The sequence below is a fragment of the Lagenorhynchus albirostris genome, chromosome 4 (assembly GCF_949774975.1).
Source record: "Lagenorhynchus albirostris chromosome 4, mLagAlb1.1, whole genome shotgun sequence".
NCBI classification, from domain to species: domain Eukaryota; kingdom Metazoa; phylum Chordata; class Mammalia; order Artiodactyla; family Delphinidae; genus Lagenorhynchus; species Lagenorhynchus albirostris.
This window is the reverse complement of record NC_083098.1, coordinates 30,347,203-30,363,663: the sequence shown is the minus strand read 5'-3', so window position 1 is coordinate 30,363,663 and position 16,461 is coordinate 30,347,203. Positions and strand designations below refer to the sequence as shown.

Below are 16,461 nucleotides of genomic sequence, written 5' to 3'. Positions count from 1 at the left end.
CAATTTTATCTGACTTCTAAGTATGAAGGTAGAATAAATTTACTTTTAGGTCTCAAAAATTTCAAGGAGACTGGAGGATATACCGCATCGAAAGGAGAGAATAAAACAAAGAGGAAGATATGGGATATAGGAAACAGGAGAAAGATGAAGGGGATCTCCAAGACTGTAGTGAAGGGAGGTCCCAGAATGGCAGCTGTGTAGCAGACATACGACCGTCCATCTAAACTGGAATAGTTTGACTTAAGATACAGATATAGGGGGAGCTATTATTATTAAAATGCCAGATGCCTTTGTAACATCTTTTTAAAGCCTGAGGACAAATTACCCACATGAGATGGGCTCATGTTCTCATGACTACTTGTCTTCACCATGTGTTGATTAGTTCCTGTTCTCTCTAGTCCTGCTGCCTGGATCACCTGAAGATTCTCACTTCACCCCTCAAAAATGTGGTCTGCTTTGTTCTCCTTCTGAGAGTAGAATAGTGAGCTTAGAATTGGGTAATACAATATAAAATGGTTTTCTTCTTGGACCTTACTTATGCCAAATACCCACTACCTGGCCCCCACTAGGCCTCATAGATTCTCTTATCCTGTATATTTCCCAGTGTTTCCTAATGACCTTGCCTATAGACTTCCCAAAAATAGCCTTATATATCCTCTTAGAGAAGCTGGAGCTGGCTCCAATACACAGATTCTGTGTAGCTTGTCTTCTCCTTGGAGCCTTTCTTTGTTGTGGCAATATTGGCCTTTCTTTTACAAAACTAGCTAGGTTTATGGTATACTTAGTTTCTTAGTTTTTAGGTAGTAAAACTATTAAAAAAAACAAGTAGGAAACAGTTAATAGAAATGCCAGGATACTGATTTCCTCTTGATAGGGGTGGGGAGATTGGGAGCACAGTTGGGGATGGGCACATAGGGGAATTGTGAGGTAGTAATAGTGTTCTGTTTCTTGATGTGGGTAACATGGGATTAAAAAATTACTCTTTAACCTGTACCTATAGATTGTATATATTCATGTTTATTAATACATTTTATAATAAAAATTTTAAAAATCCTTAATTTGAATAAAATCAAACCCAATGATTATTCAAAACTAAACTCATTCTATAAGACTGTTGTATTATACATTACATGTGTATCAGAATAAAATTCAGTCTTTAACATAGTCTGTACTGCTCTCTAATCATGATCTAGCCAATGGCTGCATCTTTGACTTTATCACCTACAGTCTCTGTGTGCTGGGTTCTTATTGTTTCTCAAACGTACGGAGCTTATTTTGGCTCCAGGGCCTTTGCATTTGTTCTTCCTTCGGCCTGAAAGTCTTTTCATTACATGATATTCATGTAACTTGCTCTCTCACTTTATTCTTGTCTCTGTTCAAACATAACATCTCCAGAGACCTTTCCCAGTTACCCTAGTAAAACATACCCTCCCATCTAGACTGTCATCTTCAGTTATTCTCTATCTCCTTTTTTTCTTCAAACCTCTTACTATTACTTGACATTATCTTATATATTTACATGTTTATTTTTCATCTACTCCATTAGGGTATAAGCACCATGAAGGTAGGAACATTTTGTTTTTCATCACACAGTGTCTGGCATACTGTAGATGTTCAGTAAAGTTTTCTTGAATGAATAAATGAGGAATTGGTCAATTAAAATAAAGAACATCGTTCAAAGAAGATATCAGCCTTCTGGGTGTAAAAGAAATTGATATTAATGTCATTGTGCCATTTTACTCTTTAGTGTTGAATACATGCATTTCATTTTGAAATATTCAAAAAAGTTCCCCACATATTTAAAATTAGGAAAATGTTTATTTCCTAAACATTCTTATTTTTAGCTATACCACATTATGGCAAGAATGTACTGTATATGTAATGAGCAAAGGCTAGTTAATAGCTATGGAAGGAACTGTGTACATTGTGCATTATTTATAATTTTGTTTGCCTTGTATCCACGTGGATACACATCTGTGATTCAAAAAGGCCTGTGAATCTTTGGGCATGAAAAATCATCTTTTCTTTTTTTGTTATCATCTACTACCATCCTCCTATACTAGGGCTCAATAAAGGTTTGTTGACTAAAAGGTTCAATTTACTATATATGTTATAATAATATAGGTTACATAAACAAACAATTCCAGCATTGATAAACTATAATTATGCTTATACCTTCTGCATGTATTATACTTTTATTTTTTTGAGAGGTGTTCCCATTGAAATTCACTAGCAGCAGTCACATAATGGTGGCTATAATATAATGATGCTTGATGAGATAAGAAATTCATAAACCTTTTGACATTGAAAATCACAGCACTGTCTTTTATACTTTAACCGTAAAAGTTTTCCATTTATTTGGGTAAAAGTCTAATAAGCATGATATGAGGATGTTCACAGTGCTGAATACATAGTAATCTCTTACATACAGCATACAAGTGGAATGAATGGTTGTGTGGATGGATGAACTGGAACTTTCAGACCATTTGTGATCAGTTCAACTTTGAAAATTAGGGTTGACCTTAGGGAAAGGGTTGGATCTTTTCATTTCATTGCTAAAAGAATTTATATTCTTTAGCTTAGTAAGTAAGAGAAAGTAAAGAGAAAGTTTTAGTAGCTTAATAAATATATAGAGAGCTGCTATAATATATATAATATCTAAGTGTGTGATTTGCATCATATATGAAGTGAACATAATTGATATTTTTTATCTCTGCTGAGAATAAATCATGGGGAAATGGGTTTTCATTGCATTTGAAACAATATATTACGTAGTGCACAAAGCACTTCCCAATGATACATACTTAGATCCTGGTACAAGTTATAGAAGTCAGTAGAATATAATGTACTCTTTTCCTACATTATATGTCTTTAAGAATAGGCTAAATAACTATATTCTTGTTATTGTTTGATGCCATGCTACCTGTTAGCATTAAGATTAGCTATAAGTTTTTGACTGTTTAGATTTTTGTGATTGACTTACCTTTTGTTTATCATTCTGTAAATAAAGATATTATAGGAAAACTGTCTTACTGCATTATATAAACCATATATTTGAAAAATTAAATATTTTTATGTTCTGTATGCTCTGTTCTTTCTTTCTTTTTTTTGCATGTTTTGACTGCTTGTATGTTTTTCATGTAGGTCACTTTTGAAATACATAAAGAAAACCTTGCCAATATATTTAGGGAACACCAGGGAAAAGTTGATGAAGAAATAGGGCAGTGTTCTTCAAGTCCAATTCAAGCAGTCTCTGGCATTAGCAGGGATGTTAATGTTTCAGTAGGATCCCAGCAATCAGATACAAAGGATTCTCCTCCTTCTCATATCACCAGAACTAGTGATGAAAAGTCAAGCATTGGGAAGACAAGTTCAGTAGAATCTGCATCCATTGTTGAACTGCAAACTCACAATACATCTAATGAAGAAAGGACAACTGTGCAAGAAAATCAGGAGTTACTGGATGAAGTCCCTTTAGAAGAAACACTGAAAAATGAAACAACTAATGCAGAGAGTTTAGAAGGATCTTCTGACATAATAGAAGCTGTGACTGTTTCCTCTGATTCTTTTAAAACAACTGGCAAAGATATAATGACTGTCAATGAAGTAACTGCTTCCATAAGTTCTCCTTCAGAAGAGGATGCTTCAGAGGTGCCAGAATTATTGGATAAGTCTGTAGTAGAGGAAGAAGAAGATGATGATTATGTAGAACTGAAGGTAGAAAGTATTCCTACTGAGGAAGCCAGTCTACCTACAGAGCTCCAAGATAACAGTTTGTCTCCAGCTGCTTCTGAAGCCAATGAAAGAATGGACATGTTTAGTAATGACCACAAGTTAATATTTCAAGAGGAACAACCTGTAAGTAAGAAACAAACTGACACTGAAACTCGAGATCCTAAAGATTCTGAAGTCTTGACTATGACAGCATCAGGGTCTTCAGCTACCTCACCAGGAACTACTGCTTCCCAAGCAACTGTTCAATCAGATGTTGGTCAGATGCTGGAGGTAGCAGAGAAGACTAACCTCGCCGGAGAAACCAAACTACATAGTGATTCTAATAGTAGTGTCTTCGAGTCTCCTACTACTTCTGAGCAGAGGATTGCTAAGTTGGATGCTTCCAGTGTTGCTACAGATACTGAGAGATTGGAATTGAAGGCCACTACAAACATGGAAGCATCTCAGCGTCATCAGCCTGTGCTTGAGGTGATTATATTTATTATCTTCTTGAAGTGTATTTGCATTGAGTTGAAATAGGACAAGTGTATAGACTTAGATTTTATTTTATTTTATTTTGGAATTGGTTCATAACCTATTTGCAATTACATAAATGCAGTGAATGTGAAGATTATTATCTTTAGCACAGGGTTTGGCTTTCAGTATGAGTTTGTTAAATGGCAGCTTTTATTATTATTTTCACCACAGTATCATCAAAAGTTACTACTTTCAAGTTTCAGTGTTAGTGTATTTTTAGCTTACAAAGCAAACATTGGAAATACTTTTACCCTTTATTTGATGACCCAGTCATAGTTAGGACGTTAGTTTTTAAGCAGAATCTAGGACTACCTTCCTGCAAAACCACCTGCCAGTGTATGATTTTAGATACAAAGTATGTGGTTTAAAATTGTTCCATGAGGTCTGTTTACTTTTTTTAAGAGACAGGAGACTTTGTGCGATCCAGAGACACAGCTTTCTTCCTTACCATTGTCTCAGAGAGATTCATGACACCACTGTGGGTGCATGTTGTCATTTCCCACTTTAATCAACTCTTACTGCTCCTCCTCCAACTCTTTTTTTTTTTTTTTTTGCGGTACGCGGGCCTCTTACTGCTGTGGCCTCTCCCGTTGCGGAGCACAGGCTCCGGACGCGCATTGTTTTTTCTTAATTCTAGCCAATTTATAATCCAGCTATGGCTTTTCTTTTATGTCAGTGTTCAAAACCAAAAGCTTCTTGATTCCTTTATAAAATGTTGCATTAGCTGGTGATGATACTAACATGGTTCCTGGCCAGTTACTGCTGCATTGTGCTGATTTCGCATTTTTTATATCTTTGCTTTAAATGTATTAATGTTATTACTCATTGATAATTTTTCTCTGATTTAGTCCCTTAGTATCTTAAAATGTGAGTATTTGTTAGATGAATTACATAGAAGCTATTAAGTTATTAATGTCTCCCTTTGAAGTTGAACTGATTTTATTCTTTTTAACTTTCTCTATTAGATGTCAAGGCAACAGGAGCAGCCAGGGCAAGGAACAGCACCAGATGCAGTTAATGGACAAAGGAGGAATTCCAGATCTATGTTCCGTATTCCAGAGTTCAGATGGTCTCAAGTGCATCAGCGTTTGCTCACTGATCTATTATTTTCAATAGAAACAGACATACAGATGTGGAGAAGGTTTGTCCATATGTTTATTATAGAAGATGTATATAAATTTTAGTGTTTGTTTTCAAAGAAATTTATATAGTTGACATTTTGCAATTAATTTCAGTCATTTGCTTAAAAAGTAGGTTATAACTTATTTCTGTGGTAGGGTTTTATTGAATTAATGTTTATTCTCATATAAAGGAGGTACCATATTTAGAGTATAAAAACTTGAAAAATTTTCTTTTAAAAAATTTGCTGTGTACTTTGCAGCATATAATATAGCATATAATTTGCCTGAATGTAGGTCTACTGACTGGGTTTATTTCTAGAAATAGTAAAAAAAAGAAAATTGGGATTTATGTAAAACATCTAATTTTCCATTGTATTTTTAGTATAAAGAGTCTGTGTATTTCAGATTATACTCCATTGTATGATTTATGATTTTAAAAGTGCCTAATGTGTTTATTGTTATTTGTATACTACTCTTATTCTGTTTAAGGACATTTCATGGCATTGTCTAAGAAAACGTTATTAGAAAAATCATTTTTAATAGCACATTTAGCACCATTTACCTCTTAGTTTTTGCCACTTCTTAATTTTGGTCCTAGTTAAGGATAATTTAGTTCAACTTTTATATTAAGTGTAAGATGAATAGTGTTAACATTTCAGCACTGAAAAAGGGCATGTGTAGTAACTGCTGATATGGAATGGTCTACATCTTCTAAGGAAGTATACACCCTCCTCCAAAATGCCTGCTGCATCATTATCTTTCCTCAGCTTTCAAGATGAAGCAAAAGCGCCTTCTTATCCTCCCTCCCCTCAAGTAGGCAAACTGTGATTTCCTTTTTTTAGCTTTATCAGTAAACATCATTTATCTTTGGACAGCCATTCAACAAAGACAGTAATGGACTTCGTGAATAGCAGTGATAATGTCATCTTTGTACACAACACAATTCATCTCATCTCTCAAGTGATGGACAATATGGTCATGGCTTGCGGGGGTATACTGCCATTGCTTTCAGCTGCTACATCGGCTACAGTAAGGACTTAACTACTATATAAAGTTGGTGTGAAAACATGACTTATGCATTCTTATTGATTAAAACTTGAATGTGGTTGTTACTATGCATCATAGGTTCTGTAATTCAAAAGCAACAGAATCCTTTTATAATTACTTGAAAGGACCTTAGAATCTGTTCCAGGAATGAAGGGACTAAAAAGAATGTTTAATTATTAGGGATGAATGAGTTAGTGAAGAATATGACTGACAGTGTTTCACCTGTATGTATGCTTTTTTTTTAGATGAAATGATAAGGAAATCCCTCTGTTGAAGTAGATTTGTGAAAGCCTGGCTTTTTGTAAAATTTAGAAATCTGTGGACTGTATCTCATAAAATTGGATTTTTATCAGAATATAAATGTAAATGTCAAACTTTATTCCTTACAGCATGAGCTGGAGAATATTGAACCTACTCAAGGCCTTTCAATAGAAGCCTCTGTGACATTTTTGCAGAGACTAATCAGCCTTGTGGATGTTCTTATATTTGCAAGTTCTCTTGGCTTTACTGAAATTGAAGCTGAAAAAAATATGTCATCTGGAGGAATTCTGCGGCAGTGTCTCCGACTGGGTGAGCTGTTAAAACCCATTACTTAGGAATTTACTTAAACAATTTTCAGTAATCCAGACATATTAAATTGAACATTTTCTTTTTCCTGTTGGTGGGAAAAAGTTTGCTAGGCAATTTGTCTTATGCTACTTTTTAGCCTCCAAAGAGTGAAGGACTGTGTATGTACTGGCTGTAGTAGTACTTGTGAAGGTAATAGAGGAGGAGGACGTGTTTTGAAAATTCTGCATTGATTCTGGTCAGCATTACTTCTTCTCCGCCCACCCCCAACCCCCCAATCTCTTTTTGCTTTAAAGTAGTGCTTCTCAAATTTTAAGATGATTCATACTCATGGATCACCAAAGGATCTTGTTGAAATGCTGATTAGATTGTATAGGTCTGGGATGAGACCTAAAATTGCCTTTCTAGTAAGTCCGAGGTAATGCTGATGCTGCTTCTCTTAACAAACACACTTGAGTAGCAGAGTTCTAAACTAGCATCATTCAAGTATAGCCTTTATCCAAATAAGCTGTGATAATTTGTTACAGCAGTTAGTAAGATTATTAAATCTCTGTTCTTCTCCTGGAGGCAGTTCTTCCTTAGGTGAAAGTTAAAGTAAATTAAACGAAGTTTTAGTGATATCTGAACTTCCTTAGGTGAAGAAGAAAATTTTTTCTCTATGCAGAAGGTGTCCTGTATCTAGTCATAAATACTGAGACTTTGTTAATGATTTGCTTATTAAATGGAGAGAAGTAGGTGGAGAAACGGGTACCAAAAAATGGAAGCAAAATCTTTAGGAACCATGGCCATATGAAGACAAATTAGAAATAAGGCACCTATGAAAATATAATACCAACAGTGGAAAATCTAATTAGTTGATGAAGTATTTCCCCATATTTAGCAAGAATATCCGTTACTTAAACAGATGTACTTACTTTTTTTTGGTACAATAATTATTTTTACTCAAAATGCTATTCAAAGTACTTTTAAACTTAGGATGCTGTAAAGGACTTGGTATACTATTTTTAGGGAGTTTTTAAAAAATTTTAATTGAGAGAGATTGAAACGGTAAGCACAACAAAACAGAAGCTATCATTTATTGACTACTGTCATATGTCATTGCTGATTTTCACGAGTCACCGATCATTTTCTTCCAGCCATTCATTCATTTGTATTTTCTTCCTTTTTTTCATGAGGAAAATTGAGATCAAAGAAATTAGGAAATTTGCCAAAAATTTAAAAGCTGTAAATTGGTAGAGCTGGAATTTGAATATAGTTTAACTAATGTTCCTACTCTTTCTGTTATAAGATACACCCTTAAACTTTATATCAGTAATATAATTAAAATATTTAGAACCCATTGCTTTTGTATATGCCATTTTTAAAACCTTTCCACTTTCCTAAAAAGAGTGCACTTTTGGAATTGAAAGTACAAGACTACACTAGCAGTGCTTCACTATACTCAAGAAGTATTAGATTCAGAAGCTAGGGGAGTACCGTATCTCCCTCATTTTCATAACTGTAGAAGAAAATAAGGAAATAATTCAGTGTACTCCAGCACCACATGTTCTCCTTGTTCAGGATCACTTAATAGAATATGGTAAGCTTGGTAAACAGTCCAAATGTTTTTGTTTTTTTAAAAAAAATAAGTAATTAATTTATGGCTGCGTTGGGTCTTCGTTGCTGCGTGCGGGCTTTTCTCTAGTTGTGGTGAGTGGGGGCTACTCTTTGACGCAGTGCGCAGGCTTCTCATGGTGATGGCTTCTCTTGTTGCAGGCTCTAGGCTTCAGTTGTTGTGGCAGGCAGGTTCTAGAGCGCAGGCTCAGTAGTTGTGGCGCACGGGCTTAGTTGCTCCGTGGCATGTGGGATCTTCCCAGGGCTTGAACCTGCGTCCCCTGCATTGGCAGGCAGATTCTTAAGCACTGCGCCACCAGGGAAGTCCCAGTCCATATGTTTTGATCCCTGGTCTCCTCACTCCTGTTTTCCTGAAGTTGGGGTTGAGAATGTAGGATGGCAACGGTAAGAAGAAACTGTGCTACTGAGATTGATTGATACTAGGCATTCAAATGTGGTTTTTAACTTTGTAATGCAGACCCAAACTTGATTTTATGCAACGTGTGACGAAAGTAGTGGAAGAGTTATTTTCCTGGGCCTGACTCCAAATTTGACAGAGTTGTATTCCATATTCTCTCTCCCTCCCTTCTTCACTGTGTTCCTTCCCTTTTCCCAACTGTTGTTGCTCTCTTTCAGCACCTTTCTCAATACTTTCCCTTTTCAATTCTGTGTGTGCTAGCCATATGATAGTCTGGTGACAGTTAAGGTCGTTATCACTTAAGTTTGCTATTTAGTTCCTAATTTGCTCTCTCACTTTTGTTGAGACAAATACCTTCAGTGCTACCAAATTGGTTGGGAATTGAGATGATTACATGATATCAACCAATTCATAGTCAGTTGTGTATTACCTGATTTATTACTTAAAATTCGGAATTAATTTCTGAATAACTTGAGTTAATTGCCTAAGTGAGATGTTTAGAGAGGTGATTTTAGACTGTATATTAATCACAATCTCTTTTTTGTCCCCCTCCTTTTAAACAGTTTTAATGAAAGCCAGTAAAAGGTAGATTCTATAAATATTCCTTTTAATGCTCTACCCTCTCTCAGTCTCTATTAATATCATGCTGTAATGATAAAAATTTTAAGAAAAACATGCAAGTTTCTAGTTTAACTATTGTACTTTAATGAAGGTAATAGAAGGTTATTTTACCCTGGACTAGTTGATGGCAATGTGATTTACTTTCTACTTTCTTACACCTTCAAAAAAAGTTCTTTTCTTCCCTATCTTTTCCTCCATAGAAGATTATTTCAAGTAGCTTATGTGAGACCTAAGAAACAGTACAGTGTTTATTAAGGTTCCTGAACTGATTCTCTTTTAGCAGTGAGCCCTAACAGAGTAGCTAACAAAGTCAGAAAACAAACAGTGGGTGATAAAGCCCAGGGACATTTTAGAAATTTGCTGAAGGTAATGTTTCAAATCTTATGTAACTCGTATAGGTGAGTTTCGTCAGTCTCATAATCTTAAATATAATTTTTTCTTGCCCAACTTTTTCCTTAAAATAAATTACAGTGTGTGCAGTGGCCGTAAGGAATTGCTTAGAGTGTCAACAGCATTCACAGCTGAGAACTAAAGGCAAAGCAGGGAAAGTCCAGAAAACAACACACGGCCTGATTCCCATGGGGAAATCTGCAGCAAAGGTAAGCATACAGAATAATTAATTAAATAAAAAAGCATTCTCTCATTTTACGATTAAGATCTTAAATTTATTTGTTCATTTCAACATAAAGTTAAATAAATTTGACAGAGGTCCTAAAATAGTTATTTTAGCCTGTGGACATAACCTTCAAATATTTGTGTTTAAGTATACAGTAAAGATTTGCTTATACTTAATCTTGTCTGCTTTTCCAAATGTTTACTTTCCTTGTGTCCATGATACCTTTTCCTTCAAGTATGTCAATTTGTGTTTCACGTACTCGGTGAAACGGTGAGTTAGCATGCAGTTTCTTTTTTCCTTCATGACTCCCTTCTACATCCCCCACCCCCATCCTGACACCCAAAAAAAGAAGACAGAAAGAAGTAGGAAAATAAACTGGGAAAAACAACATTATAGCCTATGGAATACTGTTTATTTTTTAAAATGTCTGTGTAATGTATATATTTATATTTTTTTGTCTTAAATAGAGTCCGGTGGATATTGTAACTGGTGGTTTATCTCCAGTAAGAGATTTTGACAGACTTCTACAAGACATGGATATTAATCGACTTAGGGCAGTTGTCTTCAGAGACATAGTAAGTTACAGTATTTCTTTTACATATTCTCTTAGCTGATACATATTTCCTCTGAGGCTCAAAGTATTGAGAGTGAACACTCTTTGTGATATAAAATAGTCAGGTAGAAATAAGAAGGCCTAGATACCAGTTCTCTTGACAATGATTTTAGAATCTTAGAATATTAAAAATATTGTTTATATAAATGAAGCTAATATATCAGAGTATTGCTACCAAAAAGAAAAACACATTATTACATAGTAAGCATTGTAAGTGCTTCATATGTTCTTATTCATTCCAACAACTTCTTGATTTGTGTACTTTGTAATTCCCATTTCATGAATGAGGAATTTGAAGCACAGAGAGCTTGGGTAACTTGTTCAAGCTAATGGAGCTGGTAAATGATAGGATTCTAACTCCAGAATCTGTGCTCTGAAAGTTTTATATGATATAAAAATACACGATGAAATGTCGGGAGTGGTGTTTTAAATTTTTTAAAGATGAAAAATAGTTTCGTTTTAGCTAATTTTGATATATAATATGGCAGAATTTCATGTAGGAATTGTAAAGTCATATAAAAAAAGTGTAATCATTAGTATTTATTGAACACTTACTGTGTGTTTAGTACTAGCTGCTCTATATTACGTATACGTTTTTTAAAAATAAACTTTATAACTTGAATTTTTAACTTTCCCTTCTCTTTCTCCAGTGTTTTAGTCCTCTTTTGATTCTTCACTAAGCTTTATACAAGTATACAATTTGTTAAAAGTAGTTATAGGTAATAATTATTAGCTATAACTAATAGTTTATTTTGTATTAAGCATATAACTGGATGATTTATATGTATTACCTCATTTAATTCACAGAATAATCCTATGAGAAAGATAGCAGTATTAGCTTAAATAGTCTGCTTAAAATCCTACAAGTAGTGAGAGGTAGAAGTGGATTAAGGACCTAGGGAGTCTGATTCTTGAAACTTTGATCTTAACCATTGTACTATAATGCCTCCCTGGATCTCAATTTTTTGCTTTTTGGTAGCTGTTATTATTCCTTTAATGAAGAAACCATTACTTTTGCTTTTTAGAACCCACTGACTGTGGTCCACTTTAGAACCAAATATTGCTGCTTCCTTCTCTCCCCATTCTCTTTCCTTGAGCAGTTGTTGAGTCTATTGCCCCGTGACTTTGTATTTCCTAGAATGAAGTTTCAAAATCTAGAATAGATGATGTAACTCTTTGGCTTAAAAAATTCTCTAATGGAAATGCAAACCAAAACTACAGTGAGGTAGCACCTCACAGTGGTCAGAATGGCCATCATCAAAAAATCTACAAACAATAAATGCTGGAGAGGGTGGGGAGAAAAGGGTAACCTCCTGCACTGTTAGTGGGCATGTAAATTGATACAGCCACTATAGAGAACAGTATGGAAGTTCCTCAAAAAACTAAAAATAGAACTACCATACAACCCAGCAATCCCACTACTGGGCATATACCCTGAGAAAACCATAATTCAAAAAGAGTCATGTACCACAATGTTCACTGCAGCTCTATTTACAATAGCCAGGACATGGAAGCAACCTCGGTGTCCATTGACAGATGAATGGATAAAGAAGATGTTGCACATATATACAATGGAATATTACTCAGCCATAAAAAGAAACGAAATTGAGTTATTTGTAGTGAGGTAGATGGACATGTAGAGTCTGTCATACAGAGTGAAGTAAGTCAGAAAGAGAAAAGCAAACACCGTATGCTAACACATATATATGGAATTTGAAAAAAAAAAGGTTCTAATGAACCTAGGGGTAGAACAGGAATAAAAACGCAGACATAGAGCATGGACTTGAGGACACAGGGACGGGGAAGGGTAAGCTGGGATGAAGTGAGAGAGTAGTATTGATATATATACACACTACCAAATGTAAAATAGATAGGTAGTGGGAAGCAGCTGCACAGCACAGGGAGATCAGCTCGGTGCTTTGTGACCATTTAGAGGGGTGGGAAAGGGAGGGCAGGAGGGAGACGCAAGAGGGAGGGGATATGGGGAAATATGTATACATATAGCTGTATATGTTATACAGTAGATTCACTTTGTCATACAGTAGAAACTAACACAACATTGTAAAGCAACTATCCTGCAATAAAGATGTTTTTTTAAAAAAAGTTCTCTAATGGCTTCCCATAGCACTTAAAATGAAATCACAGCTCCTCACCCTGGCTCTGAATGATTCGGCTCTTTGGCACTTTCTGATTGGTTATTATATCACGATATTTGGACAGAGAAATAGAGTGTCTCCTGTGTCTACCGTGTTCATTTCTGAAAGTAACAAATTAATTTTTTTGGTAATTATAAAAGTTATATAATCACCTTGCAAGAATTTTAGAAAAGAGAAAAGACCATGTTTCCCAAACTACATCCCAGAGCCTCTCTAGCATAAGCAAACTTTGAAGAAAAAGGAAATGACCTAAGACTGGGGATATAAATAAATTATTACCTTGAGGTTAAAAGCTAAGGTTTTTAATCAGTCTAATCTGAGTTCAGATTTGCTTTTTCATTTATTGTATGCCCTTAGGTAAATTACTTAACTTCTCTAGGCCTCATCTTATTTAAATGGGTTAATGAATATAGCACAGTGCCTGACTCACAGTAAGTATTCAATAAATGACAGCTACAATTGAAAGTAAATTTGTTTTAGGTGTTAGGACTTAAACATAAGGATCTATGGGATATTTTTTATTTGGGCACAAATCAGGCATACACTGTAAACTTCATACTGTAGTTAGTAAACACTGAACATATTAATGGGCTAAATAAAGATTAGATAGGTGTAAATAATTTATAAAAGATTAAGCAGGGCTTCCCTGGTGGGGCGCAGTATTTGAGAGTCCGCCTGCCAATGCAGCGGACACGGGTTCGTGCCCCAGTCTGGGAAGATCCCACATGCCGCGGAGCAGCTAGGCCTGTAAGCCATGGCCGCTGAGCCTGCATGTCTGGAGTTTGTCCTTTTCTTTCTGGCAGACACTATATTTTCAATTGTGGACACTTGAGTCTGTATTATTTTAAAATACTCTTGAGAATTTCTTTGGCATCCAGTTCTGTATGTGATAATGTTACTTTAAAAAATCTTGAATGCTTGTCTTTTAGGAAAACTGTTATTCTGATTTTTTAAAACATTTTAATTCTTATGGTTGGAAGCAAAAATAGTTGTTCACATATAATGATAATTGCTGTTTGATTAACCTTACAAAGTATATTAGGACATATCTCTTCAGATTTAGTTACTTAATTTAAAAAAAACAAGCCAGCTTCTCTCTTTTCATGTTTCACAAGCATAAAACCTAATATTTACAGGCATTTTTCCAAGAGTATTTGCCTAATCTTTGCTCAGGTGAATTCATTACTATTTTCTGTGTATATTGAAAGATTTGTGAACATGTTTTCTATTTGAATGTTGTCATGTAAAGTAAGATTCAAACATGTTATTTAATAGTGGCTTGATCAACTCCTTTTATTTTTCCCCAGGAGGATAGCAAACAAGCACAGTTTTTAGCCTTGGCAGTTGTATACTTTATCTCTGTTCTTATGGTCTCGAAGTACAGAGACATTTTGGAACCCCAAAATGAAAGGCATAGCCAGTCTTTTAAGGAAACTGGTAGTGAAAGCGGGAATTTATCACTCCCTGGTAAGTTTCTGTATTTTTTTATCTGGCATCCAAAGTTCAAGTAAAACATTACCTACTTATGATAGTTAAAATATTGATTCTGGAATTTATGTATAAAGTGAGAGTATGTATTTATTTTTACTAATAACCAAATATTTTAAGTACCATTGCAATTGGGAGATGGTTTCTGTTCGTTAAGTGAGCCATCTATTTGAAAGATGAGAAGATGTTATTCTTTTTTTAAAAAAAAAAATAAATTTATTTATTTATTTTTGGCTGCTTTGGTTTTTCGTTGCTGCGTGCGGGCTTTCTCTAGTTGTGACAAGCAGGGGCTACTCTTTGTTGTGGTGCGTGGGTTCTCACTGTGGTGACTTCTCTTTTTTTTTTTTTTTCTTTTTTTTTTGCGGTATGCGGGCCTCTCACTGTTGTGGCCTCTCCCTTTGTGGAGCACAGGCTCCGGACACACAGGTTCAGTGGCCATGGCTCACGGGCCCAGCCGCTCTGCGGCATGTGGGATCTTCCCGGACCGGGGCAAGAACCTGTGTCCCCTGCATCGGCAGGTGGACTCTCAACCACTGCGCCACCAGGGAAGCCTGCGGTGACTTCTCTTGTTGCGGAACATGGGCTCTAGGCCTGCGGGCTTCAGTAGTTGTGGCTCGCGGGCTCTAGAGTGCAGGCTCAGTAGTTGCGGTGCATGGGCTTAGCTGCTCTGTGGCATGTGGGATCTTCCCGGACCAGGGCTCGAACCTGTGTCCCCTGCATTGGCAGGCGGATTCTTAACCACTGAGCCACCACGGAAGCCTGAGAATATGTTATTCTTTACAAATAAAATATTAGACATTTTTGTTTAACTCCACATTTGTTGTAAAGAATAAATAACATATTTTCTTATGAGACAGATTTGTTAACAAATAACTATAATAATTGGAGTTATAAAATTAGCTGCCAGTTATAGGGAAAGTTATAAAATTAGCTGCCAGTTATAGAGAAGCAGGTATTGTAGTTATAGAAGTAGCTGTTACCCAACAGGGGTGATTTATTTATCCAATCAATATTCATTCCGTACCTCCTAGGTTCTTGTTCATTATTAATGAACAAAAGAAAAAAAAAGTCTGCCCTCCTGGAGCTTGAATTCTAGTGAGAGGAAGTAGAAAATAAGTACATTTAATAAATAAATTGTATAGTATTGATTATTTTAGAAGGTGTTAATTCCTAAGAAAAGAAAAATTGAATGGGGAAAATTATCAGGAATGACCAGGAGAAAGGGGGTATTTCACTCTAAGGAGAAAGGGATTTTCACTCTAAGGAGAATGAGAAATTATTGGAGGGTTTTGTGTACAGGAGTTAGAATTGATATATGTTTTTTAAAGTAACACTTTTAAGAATACACCCTACGGGGCAAGAAAAACCAATGTTTTAGTTATGTACTGCTGTGTTACATGTTACCTCAAAGCTAAAACTCACAAAACTCACTGTTTTAGTCTTGTTATCATGATTCCATGAATTTGATTCAGATAAGTCGCAGTGGTAATGATTCATCCCTGCTATGATTCAGTGGTAATGATTCAACCCCTGTTGTTTGCTGGGGTTGGAAAATCCGAAATGGCTTTTCTCCTCATTAATCTAGTGCCTCAGCTAGAATGGCTCCAAGAGCTAGGGCTGAATGACTGAAATGGCTAAGCTGGGGTTGTATGTGTGGGGCCTTGCTACTTGTTCTCAGATGAATTTCTTGGTTTTACTCCAACCAGGTAGCCAGATTGTTTATAGAGGTGTTCAGAGATTCTGAGAATGTACAGATTGCCAGATCTTAAGCTTGGGCACAGAACTGGCCCACTTCTACCACATTTGGTTGGTTGCAGTGAGTCAGGCCCAGCCCAGACTCAACAACTTCTCAAGGGGGTGAATACCAGGAAGCATGGCCAATAGAACCATTAATGTCACAGTCTTAACATAGCCAGTTAGGAGGATATTGCAGTAACCTAGGCAAGAGGTAATTTTGGGGATGGACTAGG

General features: G+C 35.7%; 1 protein-coding gene across 2 annotated transcripts in view; it reads left to right on the top strand.

The window, feature by feature from the left end:
- Positions 1 to 16,461, top strand: part of LRBA (LPS responsive beige-like anchor protein) — a 730,232-nt gene that overhangs the window by 166,933 nt on the left and 546,838 nt on the right. For both annotated transcript variants that reach the window (XM_060147738.1, XM_060147737.1), the window contains exons 22-28: positions 3,145 to 4,203; positions 5,217 to 5,392; positions 6,248 to 6,401; positions 6,809 to 6,989; positions 10,090 to 10,217; positions 10,702 to 10,809; positions 14,311 to 14,470. In XM_060147738.1, the coding sequence (XP_060003721.1) occupies positions 3,145 to 4,203; positions 5,217 to 5,392; positions 6,248 to 6,401; positions 6,809 to 6,989; positions 10,090 to 10,217; positions 10,702 to 10,809; positions 14,311 to 14,470 (1,966 nt within the window). The remainder of the gene's footprint in view (positions 1 to 3,144; positions 4,204 to 5,216; positions 5,393 to 6,247; positions 6,402 to 6,808; positions 6,990 to 10,089; positions 10,218 to 10,701; positions 10,810 to 14,310; positions 14,471 to 16,461) is intronic.